The sequence below is a fragment of the Carya illinoinensis genome, chromosome 4, assembly GCF_018687715.1.
Source record: "Carya illinoinensis cultivar Pawnee chromosome 4, C.illinoinensisPawnee_v1, whole genome shotgun sequence".
NCBI classification, from domain to species: Eukaryota; Viridiplantae; Streptophyta; class Magnoliopsida; order Fagales; family Juglandaceae; genus Carya; species Carya illinoinensis.
The window spans coordinates 42,856,825-42,872,112 of NC_056755.1; the positions used below are offsets into that span (position 1 = coordinate 42,856,825).

At 35.7% G+C, this 15,288-nt stretch overlaps 2 protein-coding genes across 9 annotated transcripts; one reads left to right on the forward strand and one right to left on the reverse strand.

Annotated features, from left to right (window-relative positions):
* Window positions 1-400: 400 nt before the first annotated feature.
* On the forward strand, window positions 401-2,404 carry LOC122308531 (1-aminocyclopropane-1-carboxylate oxidase homolog 1-like). The gene is made up of 3 exons (XM_043121906.1): window positions 401-1,145; window positions 1,457-1,778; window positions 2,032-2,404. Exons 1-3 carry the CDS (start codon window positions 607-609, stop codon window positions 2,281-2,283), a joined length of 1,113 nt encoding a protein of 370 aa, XP_042977840.1. The 5' UTR covers window positions 401-606; the 3' UTR covers window positions 2,284-2,404.
* Window positions 2,405-2,495: 91 nt separating this feature from the next.
* LOC122308530 (transcription factor bHLH155) lies at window positions 2,496-9,967 on the reverse strand. 8 transcript variants are annotated; one of them, XR_006242062.1, is made up of 11 exons: window positions 8,924-9,966; window positions 8,181-8,351; window positions 7,850-7,934; window positions 7,623-7,664; window positions 6,778-6,837; window positions 5,472-5,591; window positions 4,213-5,385; window positions 4,009-4,110; window positions 3,414-3,557; window positions 3,023-3,128; window positions 2,496-2,939 (listed from the first exon to the last, which is right to left on the reverse strand). XR_006242062.1 is itself a non-coding variant. In XM_043121901.1 (11 exons), the coding sequence occupies exons 1-11, from the start codon at window positions 9,082-9,084 to the stop codon at window positions 2,850-2,852; spliced, it is 2,271 nt and encodes a 756-aa protein (XP_042977835.1). In that variant the 5' UTR covers window positions 9,085-9,965; the 3' UTR covers window positions 2,496-2,849. The 8 variants fall into 8 exon arrangements, 6 of the variants coding, with proteins under 6 accessions (XP_042977835.1, XP_042977833.1, XP_042977837.1 ...); XM_043121901.1 differs by having other exon boundaries at window positions 3,023-3,148; window positions 4,213-5,382; window positions 8,924-9,965; XM_043121899.1 differs by having other exon boundaries at window positions 3,023-3,148; window positions 8,924-9,965.
* Window positions 9,968-15,288: the final 5,321 nt, after the last annotated feature.

A 15,288-nucleotide genomic window follows, 5' to 3' on the forward strand; every position in this document is an offset into this window, starting at 1 on the left:
CATCTCGATCACACCTGTTGATATAACATATTATTTTTTGAGTGCCAAATCAACGATAGCATAAGCATTGTTCTGCTGAGTGATCAGAGCATCACAACTTTAACTGAATATTGAATATTTTACGCTGCCATAAGTCATCTGCTTGCTTAATTTCTTAATTAAAAAAAGGAAGCGGGTGCCCTTTTTATGGTTCGGTCAGTTTGACTAGGGCGTCTGATCCTGTTTTAAGAGAAGAGCTTACCCTAGACGTGGCCTCTCCTCATTTTGGGAAGTGGTGATTACATAATAGGCCCAACCCATCAAGAAAGCTTTCTTTGTCTGCCAAGCAATCCCAAGGAAAAGGACATTTCCTGGTTTAACTTTCATTGATGTGTTGTAATGTCTGAATGACTATATATGGGGATGGGTAAAGGCCACAAGTGGGTATCTCCTTATCTTGGCCTTTTGCTCACAAGTGCAATTTTAAAATCCTAGGCATCTCGTGTTCGAGATCGTTCATTCAGCATTGGCATCTAGTTCCCTTTCTTTTGCTTGAATGACCACTTCCAACTCCTCAAATTTGAGGAAGAAATTCCATTTTGATAATCCAGAACCCACTCCTCTAGCATGGAACTTACTGTTAACGCTGAAATGGGTGTTCCAGAAAATGAGTTAGGGTATGACAGAGCCAAGGAAGTGAAGGAGTTCGATGAAACAAAAGCTGGAGTTAAAGGGCTAGTTGACTCTGGTGTCGCCAAGGTGCCAAGGTTCCTCATCCATCCATCGGAGAGCCTTCCAAAGTCATCTCCAGCCACGTCTGTACACTTCCAAGTTCCAGTGATAGATCTCCGAGGGCTTGAATGTTGCTGGCAGACAGAGGTTATCGATGAAATACGTAAAGCATCAGAAACATGGGGTTTCTTTCAAATGGTTAATCATGGAGTTCCAGCTACAGTCATGAACAACATGTTAGAAGCTGTGAGACAATTCCATGAGCAACCAAAGGATGAGAAGATCCAGTGGTACTCGCGAGATTACAAGCAACGAGTGAGGTATTACTGCAACGGTGACCTCCTCGTGTCAAAAGCAGCAAATTGGAGGGATTCAATCGTGTTTGATTTCCAAGATGGTCCTCTAAACCCTGAAGAATTTCCCCTAGCATGCAGGTACTAGATCTATGGTTGAAAATGAATGGACTTTGCTAGATACAGTCGGCGTGCAGTCGTTTGTACGGAATGAATAAAAAAAAATTATAAAAAAATTATTTTATATTCAGGAAGACCTACATGAATAAAAAAAAAGTTATAAAAATAATTTTTTTTTTATGTAAGTCCCGTATTAATTCACTTTTTTTTCCACGACACGCCGACTGCATTTCCCGACTACAAAAAGTATTTCTCAAATGAATTAAAAACGCACACACATGTATACTGCATGCCCATGCAAATCTAACTAAAACTTGTGTGTTGTTCTTCAGGGAGGCTGTGAGCGAATATATTAAATACATCATCGAACTAGGCAAGAGGCTCTCAGAAATACTATCAAAGGCTTTGGGGCTTAGCAGTGACTACATTGCTCGCATAGAATGCATGAAATCTGAATCATTGGTGTGCCACTACTACCCAACTTGTCCCGAACCACACTTAACCCTTGGCGCAACTAAGCATTCAGACCCCTCCTCTATAACTGTACTCTTGCAAGACAGTATTGGTGGCCTCCAAGTCCTCCATCAAAATCACTGGGTTGACGTTCCACCAGTGGAAGGAGCACTAGTAGCCAACATTGGTGACTTTATGCAGGTACCATAGTTTCTTCTCACATACTTTTTCCTCCTATTCTTCCTTCCCCACTTTTCTGATAGGTATACAAAATTTCAATGAAAAGACCTATAAGCGGCATGCAAACACACGGTATGCGTATATGGTATCATTCAATCCAATGCAAGTTGGAAAACCTAAGAAATAAAAGTAACTACTTTTGCTCTTGTAGTCTTGTATATGGTATTATTCAATCTTGCATCACGACTTGGCTGTATTTTCCGTACTGTTGTAGCTCATCACAAATGATAAGTTCAAAAGCGTGAAGCACAGGGTGCTGGCTGGACCGGTTGGGCCCAGGGTTTCAGTTGCATGCTTTTTCTATCCAAGTGCTACGCACAAATTGCAGCCATATGGGCCAATAAAGGAGTTTCTATCCGATACGGACCCACCCATATACAGGGAAACTCATATTACTGAATATCTTGCCTATTACAGATCAAAGGGACTGGATGGCAACTCAGCCCTTCCTCACTTTAAAGTCTAACTTGATATCAATGGAATGTAAGTCTGAGGTACTTCAAAATTACAAGTTGAGGAATGCTTTAAACTGATATCAAGGAAGCCGAGAAGTCTATGATATTACAGTTAGTTTATAATTTCGTCTTTACTTGTTTGATGTTTCATCATTACTTGGGGACCCTGGCTGGAAATGTTCAATGGATATAATACTTGCAATAAATGAAAGCACCAAAAGAATTGACCAAAAAAAAAACAAGTTCACATTTTTTCTAGCAAAAATCAAACTTCCAAACAAGGGGCAGCAAATCTTCCAAGCGGTAAATAGAGGGACAAATACCACTTTTACACTTGCACACGGTAATTTAAAGAAACATGAATACTCTCCAGATAAGTGCTGGTTCTCCCTTTCATCTCCTTGGACTTCTTTCCGTGTGCAAGTGTAAAAGCTACTCTACAGCAAATCTTCTGTTTGGGGGAGGTGGTTGTTCAAACTAAAGCGACAGACCAGAAAACCCAATAAAAGATTGCATATATGACTCACGATATTTTACAGAGATGCCTACATGCAAATCTCCAAGATCTGACAAGCCATCATTGTTGCATTTCTTTCTTGGGTTGTTGCAATATTTGAACAAGGGACCACAGTATATCCATTCTGTGCATGTTTCTGTTGTTCTGACCCTGAATGATTAGAAACTCCAAATAGTCAAACATGTGAACAGTCAGCAAGAACCAAATATCCGCATCTAGAATACTGGACATACCTCAACCACAAAACATATCCACGTCTTCTCCCCATGGGCTTCTGTTGCACCTTTTAAGATTGTAAGACCTAAACTTCTGATGGCCTCTGCTATCTCAAGAAAATGGCTGCAATCCTCACACAACATCTGCACATATCAGCTCTAGTGGTGATACTGAAAACACAAAGAAAGCAGTATTGACAATGAAATGGAAAAGAAAAAGGGATAAATAGAGGAGCATATTCTATGGAGAACCAAATTGGACTGTCATTTATAATTTATTTTGGGGTTTCTTCTTGTTTTGTTTTTTTTTTTTTTTTTTTAAATCGGTTATTTCTTTCTTTTTCTAAATCCCAATTCCCGAAACACAATTGAACCTACAAAAAGTGTTACATGTGTTGCCAATCCGTACCTCTACAAGCATCTGACCATTCTTGTTACGGTTCTCTACTACTATCGAACAAACTTTCAAAGGACCTCCCACCTCCACTGCCCAGCTTGAACCTAGCTCAGAACCAGATGATCCTACAATGCCTGCTGTTCCCTTGCCATGCAACTGCAAATTCATTTATTACATATAAAAAACAGGAGAATAATATAATAAGCAACCGAAACAGATATGGCCTTTATGATAGGTTGTAGACAGTGAAGTCTGTGTTTATATCAATTTTAAGTCTAGGAATATTGTCGTTGAACAGACTTGGAAAATGTATGAATAAAACTTTATTTTTCCAGAGATGGATATTATTGCGACCAAAGTGGCACGGAGGAGTCCACTTCAAACAATTTATTCCTTTTCCGATCGGTGAGTCCACCCCAAACAAATTATAGGTGGTTTAACTGTACGCACTGTGACATGTAATCAAAATTCAGTTGTACCTACTATTATGGAGGTGTAAAGGAAATCCAATATTTTCATCTTAATTTATGATGGAGGCCGGTTGAGTTCTTTATCAGTCAAGTGAATGCTGGCAGTTACTTGAGGCATTGAATGCTTAAGCCTTTACCTTGGAATTGGCACATTTGCTTAGCTTGTCAGCGTGCTTAGTTATGCTTTGCAGAAAGATCATGTGTTTGATTGTACGTTCCAGCAGTGAATCAATACTGCACTGCACAATTATCACGAAAATTTCAGAACACCTTACATCAATTGGAACTACAACTATCACTAGACCAAAGCTCAGCAGACAGACAGATTACGAGAAAGTCACCTTTGATCCGTTGGGCACCAGCTCCCGCAGCTCCTTTATACGATCTTGTATCAATTGTCTGTCCCTCGGCCTAGGCCTAGAATTTTCACCAGGCCTGGTTCTCTTTTTATTGTTCTTAGCTGGTTCAGAAGATCTCTCCAGCTGCTCACTACATGTACTTGTACAATTTGATGAAAAACTTGTCGGGGATATCACACCGCATACCCCCATTGAGCTTAAGCAGTGCAGTTTGTCCTCCCCTACAAGAGAGGACTGTTCAAACAGATAACCTCCTGAAGTAGTAGTATGCATGGTATGACTAGAAGGCTCTGGAGTCACTTCAGTTGTGGATAGAGAATGCACTGGCTTACAGAATAGTTTATCACTTTTAACATCACTGCCACTTTGGCAAACATTGGATACTACTGCTTCTAAGAGATGATCAGGGTAAGAGTCGGATGTCAATTGGCTACAGCTCATCCTTTCTGGCATCTCAATATCTACATCATTCTCAGTCTTCTCCACTTCCAAATAAAAATAATTACTCTTTTTGAGAAAAGCTGGTCCAAGTGCTTCATGGAGTTCACAGCCAGCAGGAAAATTCAAAGATGTGTCCAATATGTCCATGTGATGCAACTCGGTTTGGAAGTTCAATTTTCTCAAGTCTTTTTGGAATTTCATGTCTGAAGGTTCAGATATCTGTAACAAACCATTTTCGTAAAAAGCTTTACTATCCAACTTATTACTGTCACAAACAGCAGATTCAAGGAGGTTCTTGTCAGCTGGAGGTATAGCATCATATAAGTTGACACTATCTGCAGCAGAACTGTGTGAAAATGAACTAACATTGGGTTCTGAACCCACCATATCCTTGCAGCCACTAGTGTCCCCTCCACATGTCTTGCCACCAACTAGTTTCTGATACTCCAAATAGATAAGGTTAGATTTTGACTGGAGACTGTCATCACCTTCTGATGTGGATAACTCAAGCCTCCCATGATCATTGACCACTTCAATAGCCTGTTTCTGATAAAAACCATGTAGTGGGAATGAATAAGAATTTCCTCTGCCCTTACCAAAATATGGAAACATGGGCAACCGCAAATCTGCCCTTTCTTTGTCCACAACTTTATCAAAATTGCGTAGACAGTCAGGAATCACCTCTGAAGCCGAACTATTTCCTGGCATATCCTGCTGAGAAATAAAAAAGTTCAATATTGCTAGGTGTCACACAGTGACAAATTATGCCGTCGCTTTACTTGTTTGCATGAGAAAGTTACCAGATGTAGTAAATTCTTCATACTACTTAGTATTGGACTAGGTACATGCATTACAGAGGAACCTTGAAGATCCAAAAATACATCTCTAATATGATTCACAAGCTTCATATCTTCAGTGACCTGATTTCCTCAAAGAAACAAAAAGAAAATTAAATCCAGAATCAAACAGATGTGGGATGTGAGTCCAAAAACTTTAGCATCTGTACGTGTTGCTCTGCCCATTATAACAAGCAAAAAAATTACTCCCATGTTTTTCAAATAGATTAGAATTCAATTAAAATTCATTACTGAGAGACCAATGCATAAATTCATATAGAAGAAAAAACATGAAACTAGCATTAAAGAGAAGCAAGTAAACTTCTGAAAAAAAAAAAAAAATCTAATGGGAGCATACTGTGAAGCATCCAAGCATGTGAATCATTAATGAGTAGATACAAACAAATGGGATAAACAGGGGCATATTAATCAACAAGGGTGACAAAATATTCAACAAGGGCGGCATAAGTATCAATTCTTTAAATGAAACATAAGAAAGAATACATTGGTTCAGCGGTCTAGTGGTAACAACAAATCCCTTCCTTGGTGATCACTGTTTCATTCAACTATCTTTCCCCATTTTTTTAACCCAATGTAAGGATCTGCACTAACATGTTGACCTCAAACCCTCAAATTCATATAACTTAATATTGTTTTTTGATATGTAGAATATATATATATTTTTTTATAAGTAATAATCTTTATTAAATAGGAAGAAGCTAGGCTATGCCCAATTACACAGGAAGTATGCAAAGTGAGACACCTAGTTACATTCTAGTAAGCTGTAAAGAAAATACAAACTCATGAACATTCCCACCCTTTAGAACAATAGCAGAAAACCATTGAAAAAGAGAGAATACAAAAAAAGCTTGTAAAGCTTTAGAATGTGGACTTGGAAAAGCTTCAGAACTTGACGTTATTAAGATGTATGTAAAATCACAGCACCAAATCCCCATTATGGTGAGAACAACATAATACAGGAAGCCCCGGTTGGTTTTACCCAATTATTTCAAGTTCTAATGTGCCAAACCAAGATCCCGAGAAGGGAAACCTGATTTTAGCCCCATCCTTTAACCATTACAAAGGCCCTTCTTATTAATTTTAGCGTAAAAGCACTTTATCACCAACAATAATATATGCAGAAGCAAGTACTGTGACAGAGAATTTTATTATTGACTAAGTGGCTATAATGCCAAATTCACAGCATCTGCCATTTTAAAAAGGAAAAAACACAACAAAACAATTGCAAAAAAGAAGCTTTGAATCGTACTTTATTCAAAGAGCCAAGCTGCACAACTCCATGTGGAACAACAGCCACAACAACAATAGTCTACATGGCAAGACAAGAACAATTTTGTTAAAAGAATATCCCGGAGAACCCAGTAGAAAACATAAGATTAAAGGCAAACAAGAGAGTAAAGGGAAGTGTTGGATGATCTAAACACGAGTTCTCCCACGGTGTACTCATCAATCCATTATCATTACACAACAGCAAAAGTTATTTTTTTTTTTTTTTTATCAGTAAAACAATGATTTTATTGATATAAATAAGCATAGCCCAAGTACATGGGGCATATACAAGAGCGACACCCAAGTATGAATGCCACATCAGTACAATTTACTACTTAGTTTCTTTCTCTATTTAGCCATATTAGTTTCTTTCTCTATTTAGCCATATGTTGATGCATTGCAATTCAGATCATGACAGGTCCACAACACATAACAGATAAGGACTTGAATACTTTACTCTTAAACTTCATGTTATCAAAAACTAAGTAGACTAGTCAGAGTGACGTGTGCCTCTAATGTCAGCTCACATTCAGAAATGACTGGACATATTTGCCTAATGGTGGGACAATTTGGTGTAGCTCATGGGCAACCAAATAGCTTGCTGTGGTATCCAACTATACATACCACCAACAATTGAGTCGGCTGATTACAATAAATCAACTGGCAATTCTACTGATTGATCTCATTAGTCAATTAAATATTAATGGTGTTATAAAATAAAATGGAAAGTAATGAATCGTTTTCAGAGTATTAACAAAAACCTCACCATCTCAAGTATTCATCAGTTCTCATATAGTTAAAACATAAAAAAGATAGTAGGCATACCCTGATCCCTGCTGAAAATTGAGTTTGCCACCCATCACAGTACTGTACATGAGAGGGAAGAAAAAGATCAAAAATTTAAGAATGAGATATCAACCAATTAAATATGCGTTGAGCTATTTTTAAAACAATATGAATTGTCATACATGCAAAACAAAAAGTACGTCATTTAGTTTCATTGAATGCCAAGGAAGCTATTCATTAAAAAAAATGCCAGGGAAGTTCATCACCTCAAATAATAAACGAGAACTCATAAGATGCTTATCAGCAAAGATCCACTGATGCTTTCCCGTAACAGCCACCTGTCCAACAATCCTGTGAAAACGAAGGATGAAGATGCAAAGTGAATATGCAAACCAGGGAGAATGACCACAAGCATAAGCTTCTTTTACGATGATAATTCGAAGGTTTCTTGATTAACAAAACCATAAGAAGGTATAAGGGGATATGAAAAGAAGTAACTTGCGGGCAATGTTCAAGAACATCCTTCTATCACAGTAGCATGACAAGAGCAATCTCAGATAGCCACCTCAACTAGTCAATAAGTGAGAAGTGTCCTACCCTTCTCCCAGAGAATATACATGATAAGACATCTTTGCCACGGCTAAACCTAGGGGATCATGCGAATAATGGCCATCATGCAATTTGTCCAGTGTCTTACTGCAGCAATTATTCTCCAAAGAATCATGCTGCTCATGGAAATCATAGTATGCATCCTCCCATGTCAGCACCCTGCAAAAGAAACCATGGTCATAATGAAAATCATGGAGACATGTTTTTATATAATTAACAGTGTTCAGACTAAATTTTACTCCGCACTACATAATTATTCAGACCTCGTAACATATTAAAACTAAACAAAACAAAATTAAAGAAAAACTCCTAGCAGTAATTTTTTTTTACAAGTGAGAAAAACCCCTAGCACTAATTAAACCCAAAAAAAAAAAAATAGATGCATAGCACATTCCTTTTTACGCTCAAATCCCGAATTAGCTCATGTCAACTTCGAAAAGAAAAGGAAAAAAGAAAGGAGAAAAAACCGATTACACTCAACAAAGTTAGCATACATAAATCCGTCTAACAAAAACAAAGCACAAAAGACATGGACACCACTAAAACATCACTAATCTCAAGCGCCACGAAATCCATCTCTCTTTTTAATCCAAATTCCAAAAGTTCCGTCCGCTTCTTTTCCGACAAACTACCAGTTCTTTCTCAGCATCCAGAAAAAAATAAAATAAAATAGTACACACACATATGAACTCACGAAACACAGATAAGAGTGAAAGAATCCAAAAACTCACATCCTAGCGCGATGCTTGAGCTTCCAAAACACTGCATACTTCCACCCTGTCTCCAAACAGAGGCTCCTCAGCGTTTGCGAGAACTCAGTATGACCAATATCACCAACGCCACCTCCCATCTTTGTCTCCCTCTCTATATCTATTTCACCTTCTTCTAACATACACACTATCCCTCCCAAAACAACAAAAAGCTAAAGGCTTTAACTCCCTCTATACGAGCCTCTCCCAGCCTGCTTCCTCCGCAACCCTGCTCGCCGCTTGATTGGCGGTCCCACCGTCGGAAAAAGCAGACGAATTGTACCCATCTCCCCCAAACTACCCAACAACCCCTAAACCCCACTTATTTTCCCAAATCGTTTAAAACCTCAAAGACACTACAAGGAAGTCGGTAGCTCTGTTTCCACAGCTCGCACTTCTCTCCATTTGGAATTCAAAAATCAAAGCACGACGATTCGTTTAAATTACAGAGTGCGAAAACCGTCTTTTAGCTGATATCAGACGACATGGATGGGATTGGTATGGAAGATGAAGAATAGAGATATGCTAACCACTTTGTTTTTTTAAATAAGGTTTGAAGCTTTTGAGCTTGGGGAGTAGTGAGAACTGGAGTGAGATTTCAAAGGTTCAAGCTACGTTTTGCAGCCATTTTTGTTGACAGACAAAGAAAAAGCTTTGGACTCTTCCCACTGGTTTGAGAGAGAGAGAGAGAGAGAGAGAGAGAGAGTGGAGAAAGTAACACAGAAGGTAAAAGAGAGGAGCTTTAATGGCTTTTCCTTTTGTGCGTGAGAGAGTGTCTTTGGTGCAAAAATGGATATGTGACCTATGAGCGCACTCGGTTCATTTTAGCACTACTCAAAAAAATTTTCAGTCTATTCATATGGTGCGTGGTATGCGCAGTGGGCACTACATGCTAGCCAATGCATAATGCGCACTTTAGCACTATCACAATTAGAAGTATGGCTTTCTAGTGTGTGAAATGTGTAGGGAAAAAAGGGAAAATGAGAGAGGTCAGAGGAGGGAGGAGGCACACTAAAGGGCACAAGGAGCTAGGAGTAGGAGGAAAGGCTTGTATTTAAGGAATTTCTTGGGTATGAAAAAGAAAAAGAAAAAGAAAAAGAAAATCCAAGAATTGGGTGATTGAGTACACTTTCTAGGTAGTGTACAAATGGCCAACAACATGATGCCCAAGTGAGGAAAATGCCCCTTATCTTCCCCTACATTTTTCAATCCCTTTATTGAAACCCTAATGAAAACTTACCTCCCCCCATCTCTCAATCTCCCTCAAGGTCGTTTTCAACAATCATTTTATTGCCTAAAAGTTATGACACTCTCTTTTTCTTTGCCACCTTCCACAATCAGACAACTTCTTCTTCATCATCTTCATATGTTTTAATTTTAATGGTTAAATACACTAAAATTAATCAAAATTATACATCGTCGACGCATTTCAGTCAACAAATGCTCGTTGTGTGGCATTAAACCCCGAGATGATATTCCTTGATTTTATGTTTCTTGATATCTCTACATGCATTTTGTTGTATGGGTTTGTAGATGACATGCTTATGAAGCAATGTTTCATGTATTTCACCTACTAGACATTGTCTTTTGGAACCCATGATTTCTGTTTTAACAGTGGGATCTCGAGTGATTATTGGCATTGATTTCTAATCATTTTTCACATTTTTATTACATTTTTCAAAAAAAAATTAATTAGGGTGTTGTGGTGAATTTACTAGTCATGAAGGACAAAACTACAAAACAAGGTTTGACACTGAAATGATCACGTTACTAAACATCAAAAACAATCACCTACCCAGCCTTGCTTTTGTTTTAAAGATTCAGTTGTCGGGAGTAACATGAGAGAAGTTACATTGTTTACTGGCAAAATATAGGCATAATCATTATATATTTTCTCTTGTGTATCGTATTTGATTGTAAAAAGATCTTGATTATTTTGTTTGAGCATGGAATAATAAAAAAATTAATTAATTAAAAACCTCTTGGTCTCCTTTGTTATGGATCATCATGATCATAATGTTCTAAACAGCTAGGGCTCAAAAATTGACTGCAAGAGAGACGCCTGCCATACAAACTTATGATCATCATCTTACAGATAATTTTCTAGCTTAATTAAATGTTTTCCAACTTATAATTCAGATCCTACAATTATGCAAATGGAATTTTTTAACTTTGTTTTCTTTCTTGTCGTTTATTCATTCTTCCCAAACAGAAAGATTCATTCTTCCCAAACAGAAAGAAAAGAAATGAAAAGAAAAGCAACTTATTAATTTTCATTAGATAAAGGTAGACTAGAACGATCATGCATAAGCAAAATTAGTGAAGTAAATGATAAGTTGCTTTCCCTTGTACAAAGAATAGTGAGAGAAATGAGTATAGGATCATCAACGCAAAGAGACAAATTAAGGGCAATAAGTATCTTTCGATCGTTTCCCTATTAATCTTTCAAATAAAATGATAATATTATTCAATTTCTAGTTAAGCAAATCTAACATATAGATATAAGTATAATTAATAATATTAAATAATATTCTTGTAATTTACTCATATATAATGAGATAATGAATAATTTTAATGACATGAATTTCATAACAAAATAAAAAATATTATGTAAGAACCTAATAATTAATTAATATTTTTCCAAGTAATGTAATGTTGGAAAATGTTAAAAAAGAAAGAAAGAAAGAAGGGTTGGTGCGACACTTTTATAAGCTTTTTCAAATTGCAATTGGATTCCAAAGGGCCACACCTCTTATCATTTCCATCAATTCCTACTTTTTCTTTGATTTCTTTGTGATCTTCTTAATATTAGAGATCAGTTGGGAACCAAAACCATCCCAAGTAGATTTTGTAGCATAGCTTTTTAGTAACATGGGATGTAGAGGGGTGTCTCCTCAGTCTCCATGGTCATGAGTAATTCTTTGATCTCTCTCTCTCTCTCTAAAAGTCAATATCGACGGGCGTGAAAATGGAAGACCCATTTGATCAAGAACTCCATGAATGTTACCTAATGACGTACAAGTGACAGTAGAGGCCATTACCATAGTAAATTATTCCTATATGCTTAGCTATTCATTTGGGGTTATGCCCTTTTTAGATGATCTTCGATCTCCAACTCTTTTAACTTCTCACCAGCTCAAAGACAAATCTAGTGATAGGGAATCCAATGGTCATGACTAGATGACTTCACTTTTTTCTTTCTCAAGGTGAAAAATCTTAACGACTTTACAAACGCAACATCTCTTTTATCTCAGTTAAACTTTAGATCATCTGTATGATCTTTATGATCACACGGATGAATGAAATTATATGATTCTAGAATTCGTTTGTACTTAAAAGTTCGAATTTTATATTTGATAAAGACTAAGATACTTACCACTAGATCTTGTATTGCGAAAATATAATTTACAAAGGATTCATTGTTGGGTTGATTAATATTGAACTTTCAAAAGTCATGTTGTAATCAACAGATTGAGAGCACTAGTTAGCACCAATAAATCTTGATCACAATAACTTTCAACATTCAAAAATGCATTTTTAAATGAAAGTGGAACTCTAATTTCTCCAGATTTTCTATGAGCATATTGAAATTTTCCATGATTCTAGAAGTAGCATATATATTGCCATTATCATCATCAGTAATATTACAATTAAAGGAGATGACTACAACTATATATATATATATATGCTACTTTAATTTGGAGTGTAACCATAAAGAAAGGTTATCAATTTCTTTTAGTAAAAGAATTATCAAATTTCTTTATAAAGTTTTTTTTTTTTTTTAAGGGAGATTGTGGGTTTTGAATTCTGATATTTCATTTAAAGAATCAGATCATATATTATCGTGCAGTCAGACTCTTGGCCTCATAAAGAGAAGAGAAAAAAAAAACTAATAATTAATATTGAAATTTACTAATTGTTGGACCAGAAAAGTTAATGAGGCATATCTTCATAATAATGCATATAAAATCTCGTGAAATAATAATAATTATAAAGAAATTAGTCTATTCTTTGACTATTAATTAATCATGCATTTTATTATAATAATAATAATATAATTACAAGGGTTGAGATATATATCGGTCCAAACCCCAACGACAGATTATCCTAAAAAGTAACTTTGGAAGATTACAAAAGTAAAAACAGCATCAATTTCAAGTAAGATTAGTGCAAAAAAGGCATTGATAGTGTAATCCTAAATGATACAGTCGATAAGGAAAAGGTGAAGAATGATGCATTTGAGAAATAAATTTGTAGTACTGATCATCGATGATCAGAAAGCGATAGCTACCCACCATGGAAGGTACAAATTAAAGTGCTTTCCAGCCACATGTAAAAATTTTGTAAGATTTTTTGGTGCTTAATCTAATCTTCTCACCACTTTGGACAACCACGCATAAGGTCATGGCTTTAGTGCCATTTCTCATTCATCAATAGACTACTACTCTAAATTTATGAACAACTTGAATTAATGTATCTACTTCTTCTTCTTTTCCTCATTTTCTATCTATATATATTGGTACTCTTCGTCATTGATGGAATAAACATCTTACAAATGATTCTAAATATATTATCGGAGATGTTGATAAACATAATGACGATAGTATGTTTATTTTTTATATGATTGCTATTGGCCAGACAGGTAATTCTGTTGGTGTCAGAGTATATATATATATATATATATAAGATAGTTTCTAAATTTAAAGAAAAAAAATGACCAATTTTCAGAGAATATGACAATATTATACCTCAGCAAAAAGTCCTTCCTCAGCTCACGTACAATTTGTTGGCAATTTGCAGGTAACACTCCCGAAATTATGGGTTTGATTTGAAAGAAAATTAATGAAAATGGGAAAGAAAAGTAATGAAAATGGGAAAGAAAAGTAGGCAAGAAATGACATGCAATGACTAATGAGGATGAACCTCCTAGAAAAGAAGAAGGAAAGAGTACTGAATTCTCATTAATCAGCTTTGAATAATGATATTTCTACAATTATTTTATAACCAACTAATATTAAAAAATATATATTTAATTTTCAAAATTTACATAATTTTCCTTCATTTTCAGATCGAATTTGCTAGATTCATGTACAGTTCTATTGTCCAGCCCATGAAACAACTGAGCCCCCCATTTAAAATCCCCATAATTTCCACTGCTCTGAAGTTTTGAACTCATCAACGTAAAGTTACTGCACAGTTACCATGGTTTTGTTTGGTTATACAGAAAAATATGAATAAAAGTTAATAATTAATAAAATATTATTAAAATATAAGTTTTGAACCGGTTTTTAATTTGCTCAAATTAGACTTTCTAAGATGAAATCAAGCATCTCAATATATAAAGAAACTCATTCATACTCATTGAAATCCGTTTGAATGTTGAGTTAATTGTTAAAATAATAGTCTTGACGGGAAAGCATACAAAATTGTGGCAGGGGGAATTCAAAAACCTTTCGAATGTTATATTTATTCATTCAAACGGTTTTTTAGCGAGAAGTTATAAATAAATCTAGTAGGATGGTTGCTGTAATGTTCGAATGGTAAATTTAAGTTCAAACATATTTACAAACCTTTGAATACAAAATAGTGAAGTTCGAACGAAAGTGTAGACAATCGAAATTTAATTATAGAAATTTATTGGAAGATATTCAATTATTTATCGAAATAAATATTATTTAAGTATATTAATTAACATTTTGAAAAGATGACAAGTTTACCTATACGGATTAATTATTATTTATGGTAAATTAAAATATATTATATATATCATCATAGAAATTTTATATAATTAATTTAAAAATTTTTATATGTCAAATGATAAGTAAAATAAGAAAATTGATTTTTGATAAGAAATAAGCTAGTTATATTTAACAAGTAAAAACAATATAGTAATAAAGTGACAACGTTCGATACGAAATAAAAAGACAAATCTAAAACAAAACTATTATGTCAAACTATCCAAGTCCTCCTGGATTGGAGTAATGTCTCCTTCAATCTCTTCCAATCAAACCATGATGGGCACAATGATCTTCTTCATGTCCTAGATCAAAACTGTACGATGCTCCTCAAGCAGGGATCACATCTCTTGGGTAGTAGCCCATGCAGCCTCTCTATCAGCATGGACATCTGCAGAAACTGGATCACTCTCCGTACCGCTACCTTGTGCTGCTAAAACATTAACGCGTGCCTTCCGCAAGTGGCTCTTGCTCTTACTAAAAATAATTTTGTTAAAGGGCCTAATTTGTTGTTGCCTCCGCTATGTCATTTACACTTCAACTCTCGAATCAACTATGAGGTTAGAGATCATCAACGCATACGATAAACTACCTCCAGTCGAATATGGTGAC

Bases quoted from the DNA above. Each gene is read 5' to 3' on its own strand.
- LOC122308530 (XM_043121899.1), bottom strand. From the start codon at position 9,084: ATGTTAGAAGAAGGTGAAATAGATATAGAGAGGGAGACAAAGATGGGA. The intron at 8,352-8,923 runs GTGAGTTTTTGG...TTTCTTTTGCAG, and splicing joins CTCAAGCATCGCGCTAGGAT to GGTGCTGACATGGGAGGATG. The intron at 6,838-7,622 runs GTATGCCTACTA...CTTGCCATGTAG, and splicing joins AATTTTCAGCAGGGATCAGG to ACTATTGTTGTTGTGGCTGT.
- LOC122308531 (XM_043121906.1), top strand. From the start codon at position 607: ATGGAACTTACTGTTAACGCTGAAATGGGTGTTCCAGAAAATGAGTTA. The intron at 1,146-1,456 runs GTACTAGATCTA...GTTGTTCTTCAG, and splicing joins GAATTTCCCCTAGCATGCAG to GGAGGCTGTGAGCGAATATA. The intron at 1,779-2,031 runs GTACCATAGTTT...GTACTGTTGTAG, and splicing joins ACATTGGTGACTTTATGCAG to CTCATCACAAATGATAAGTT.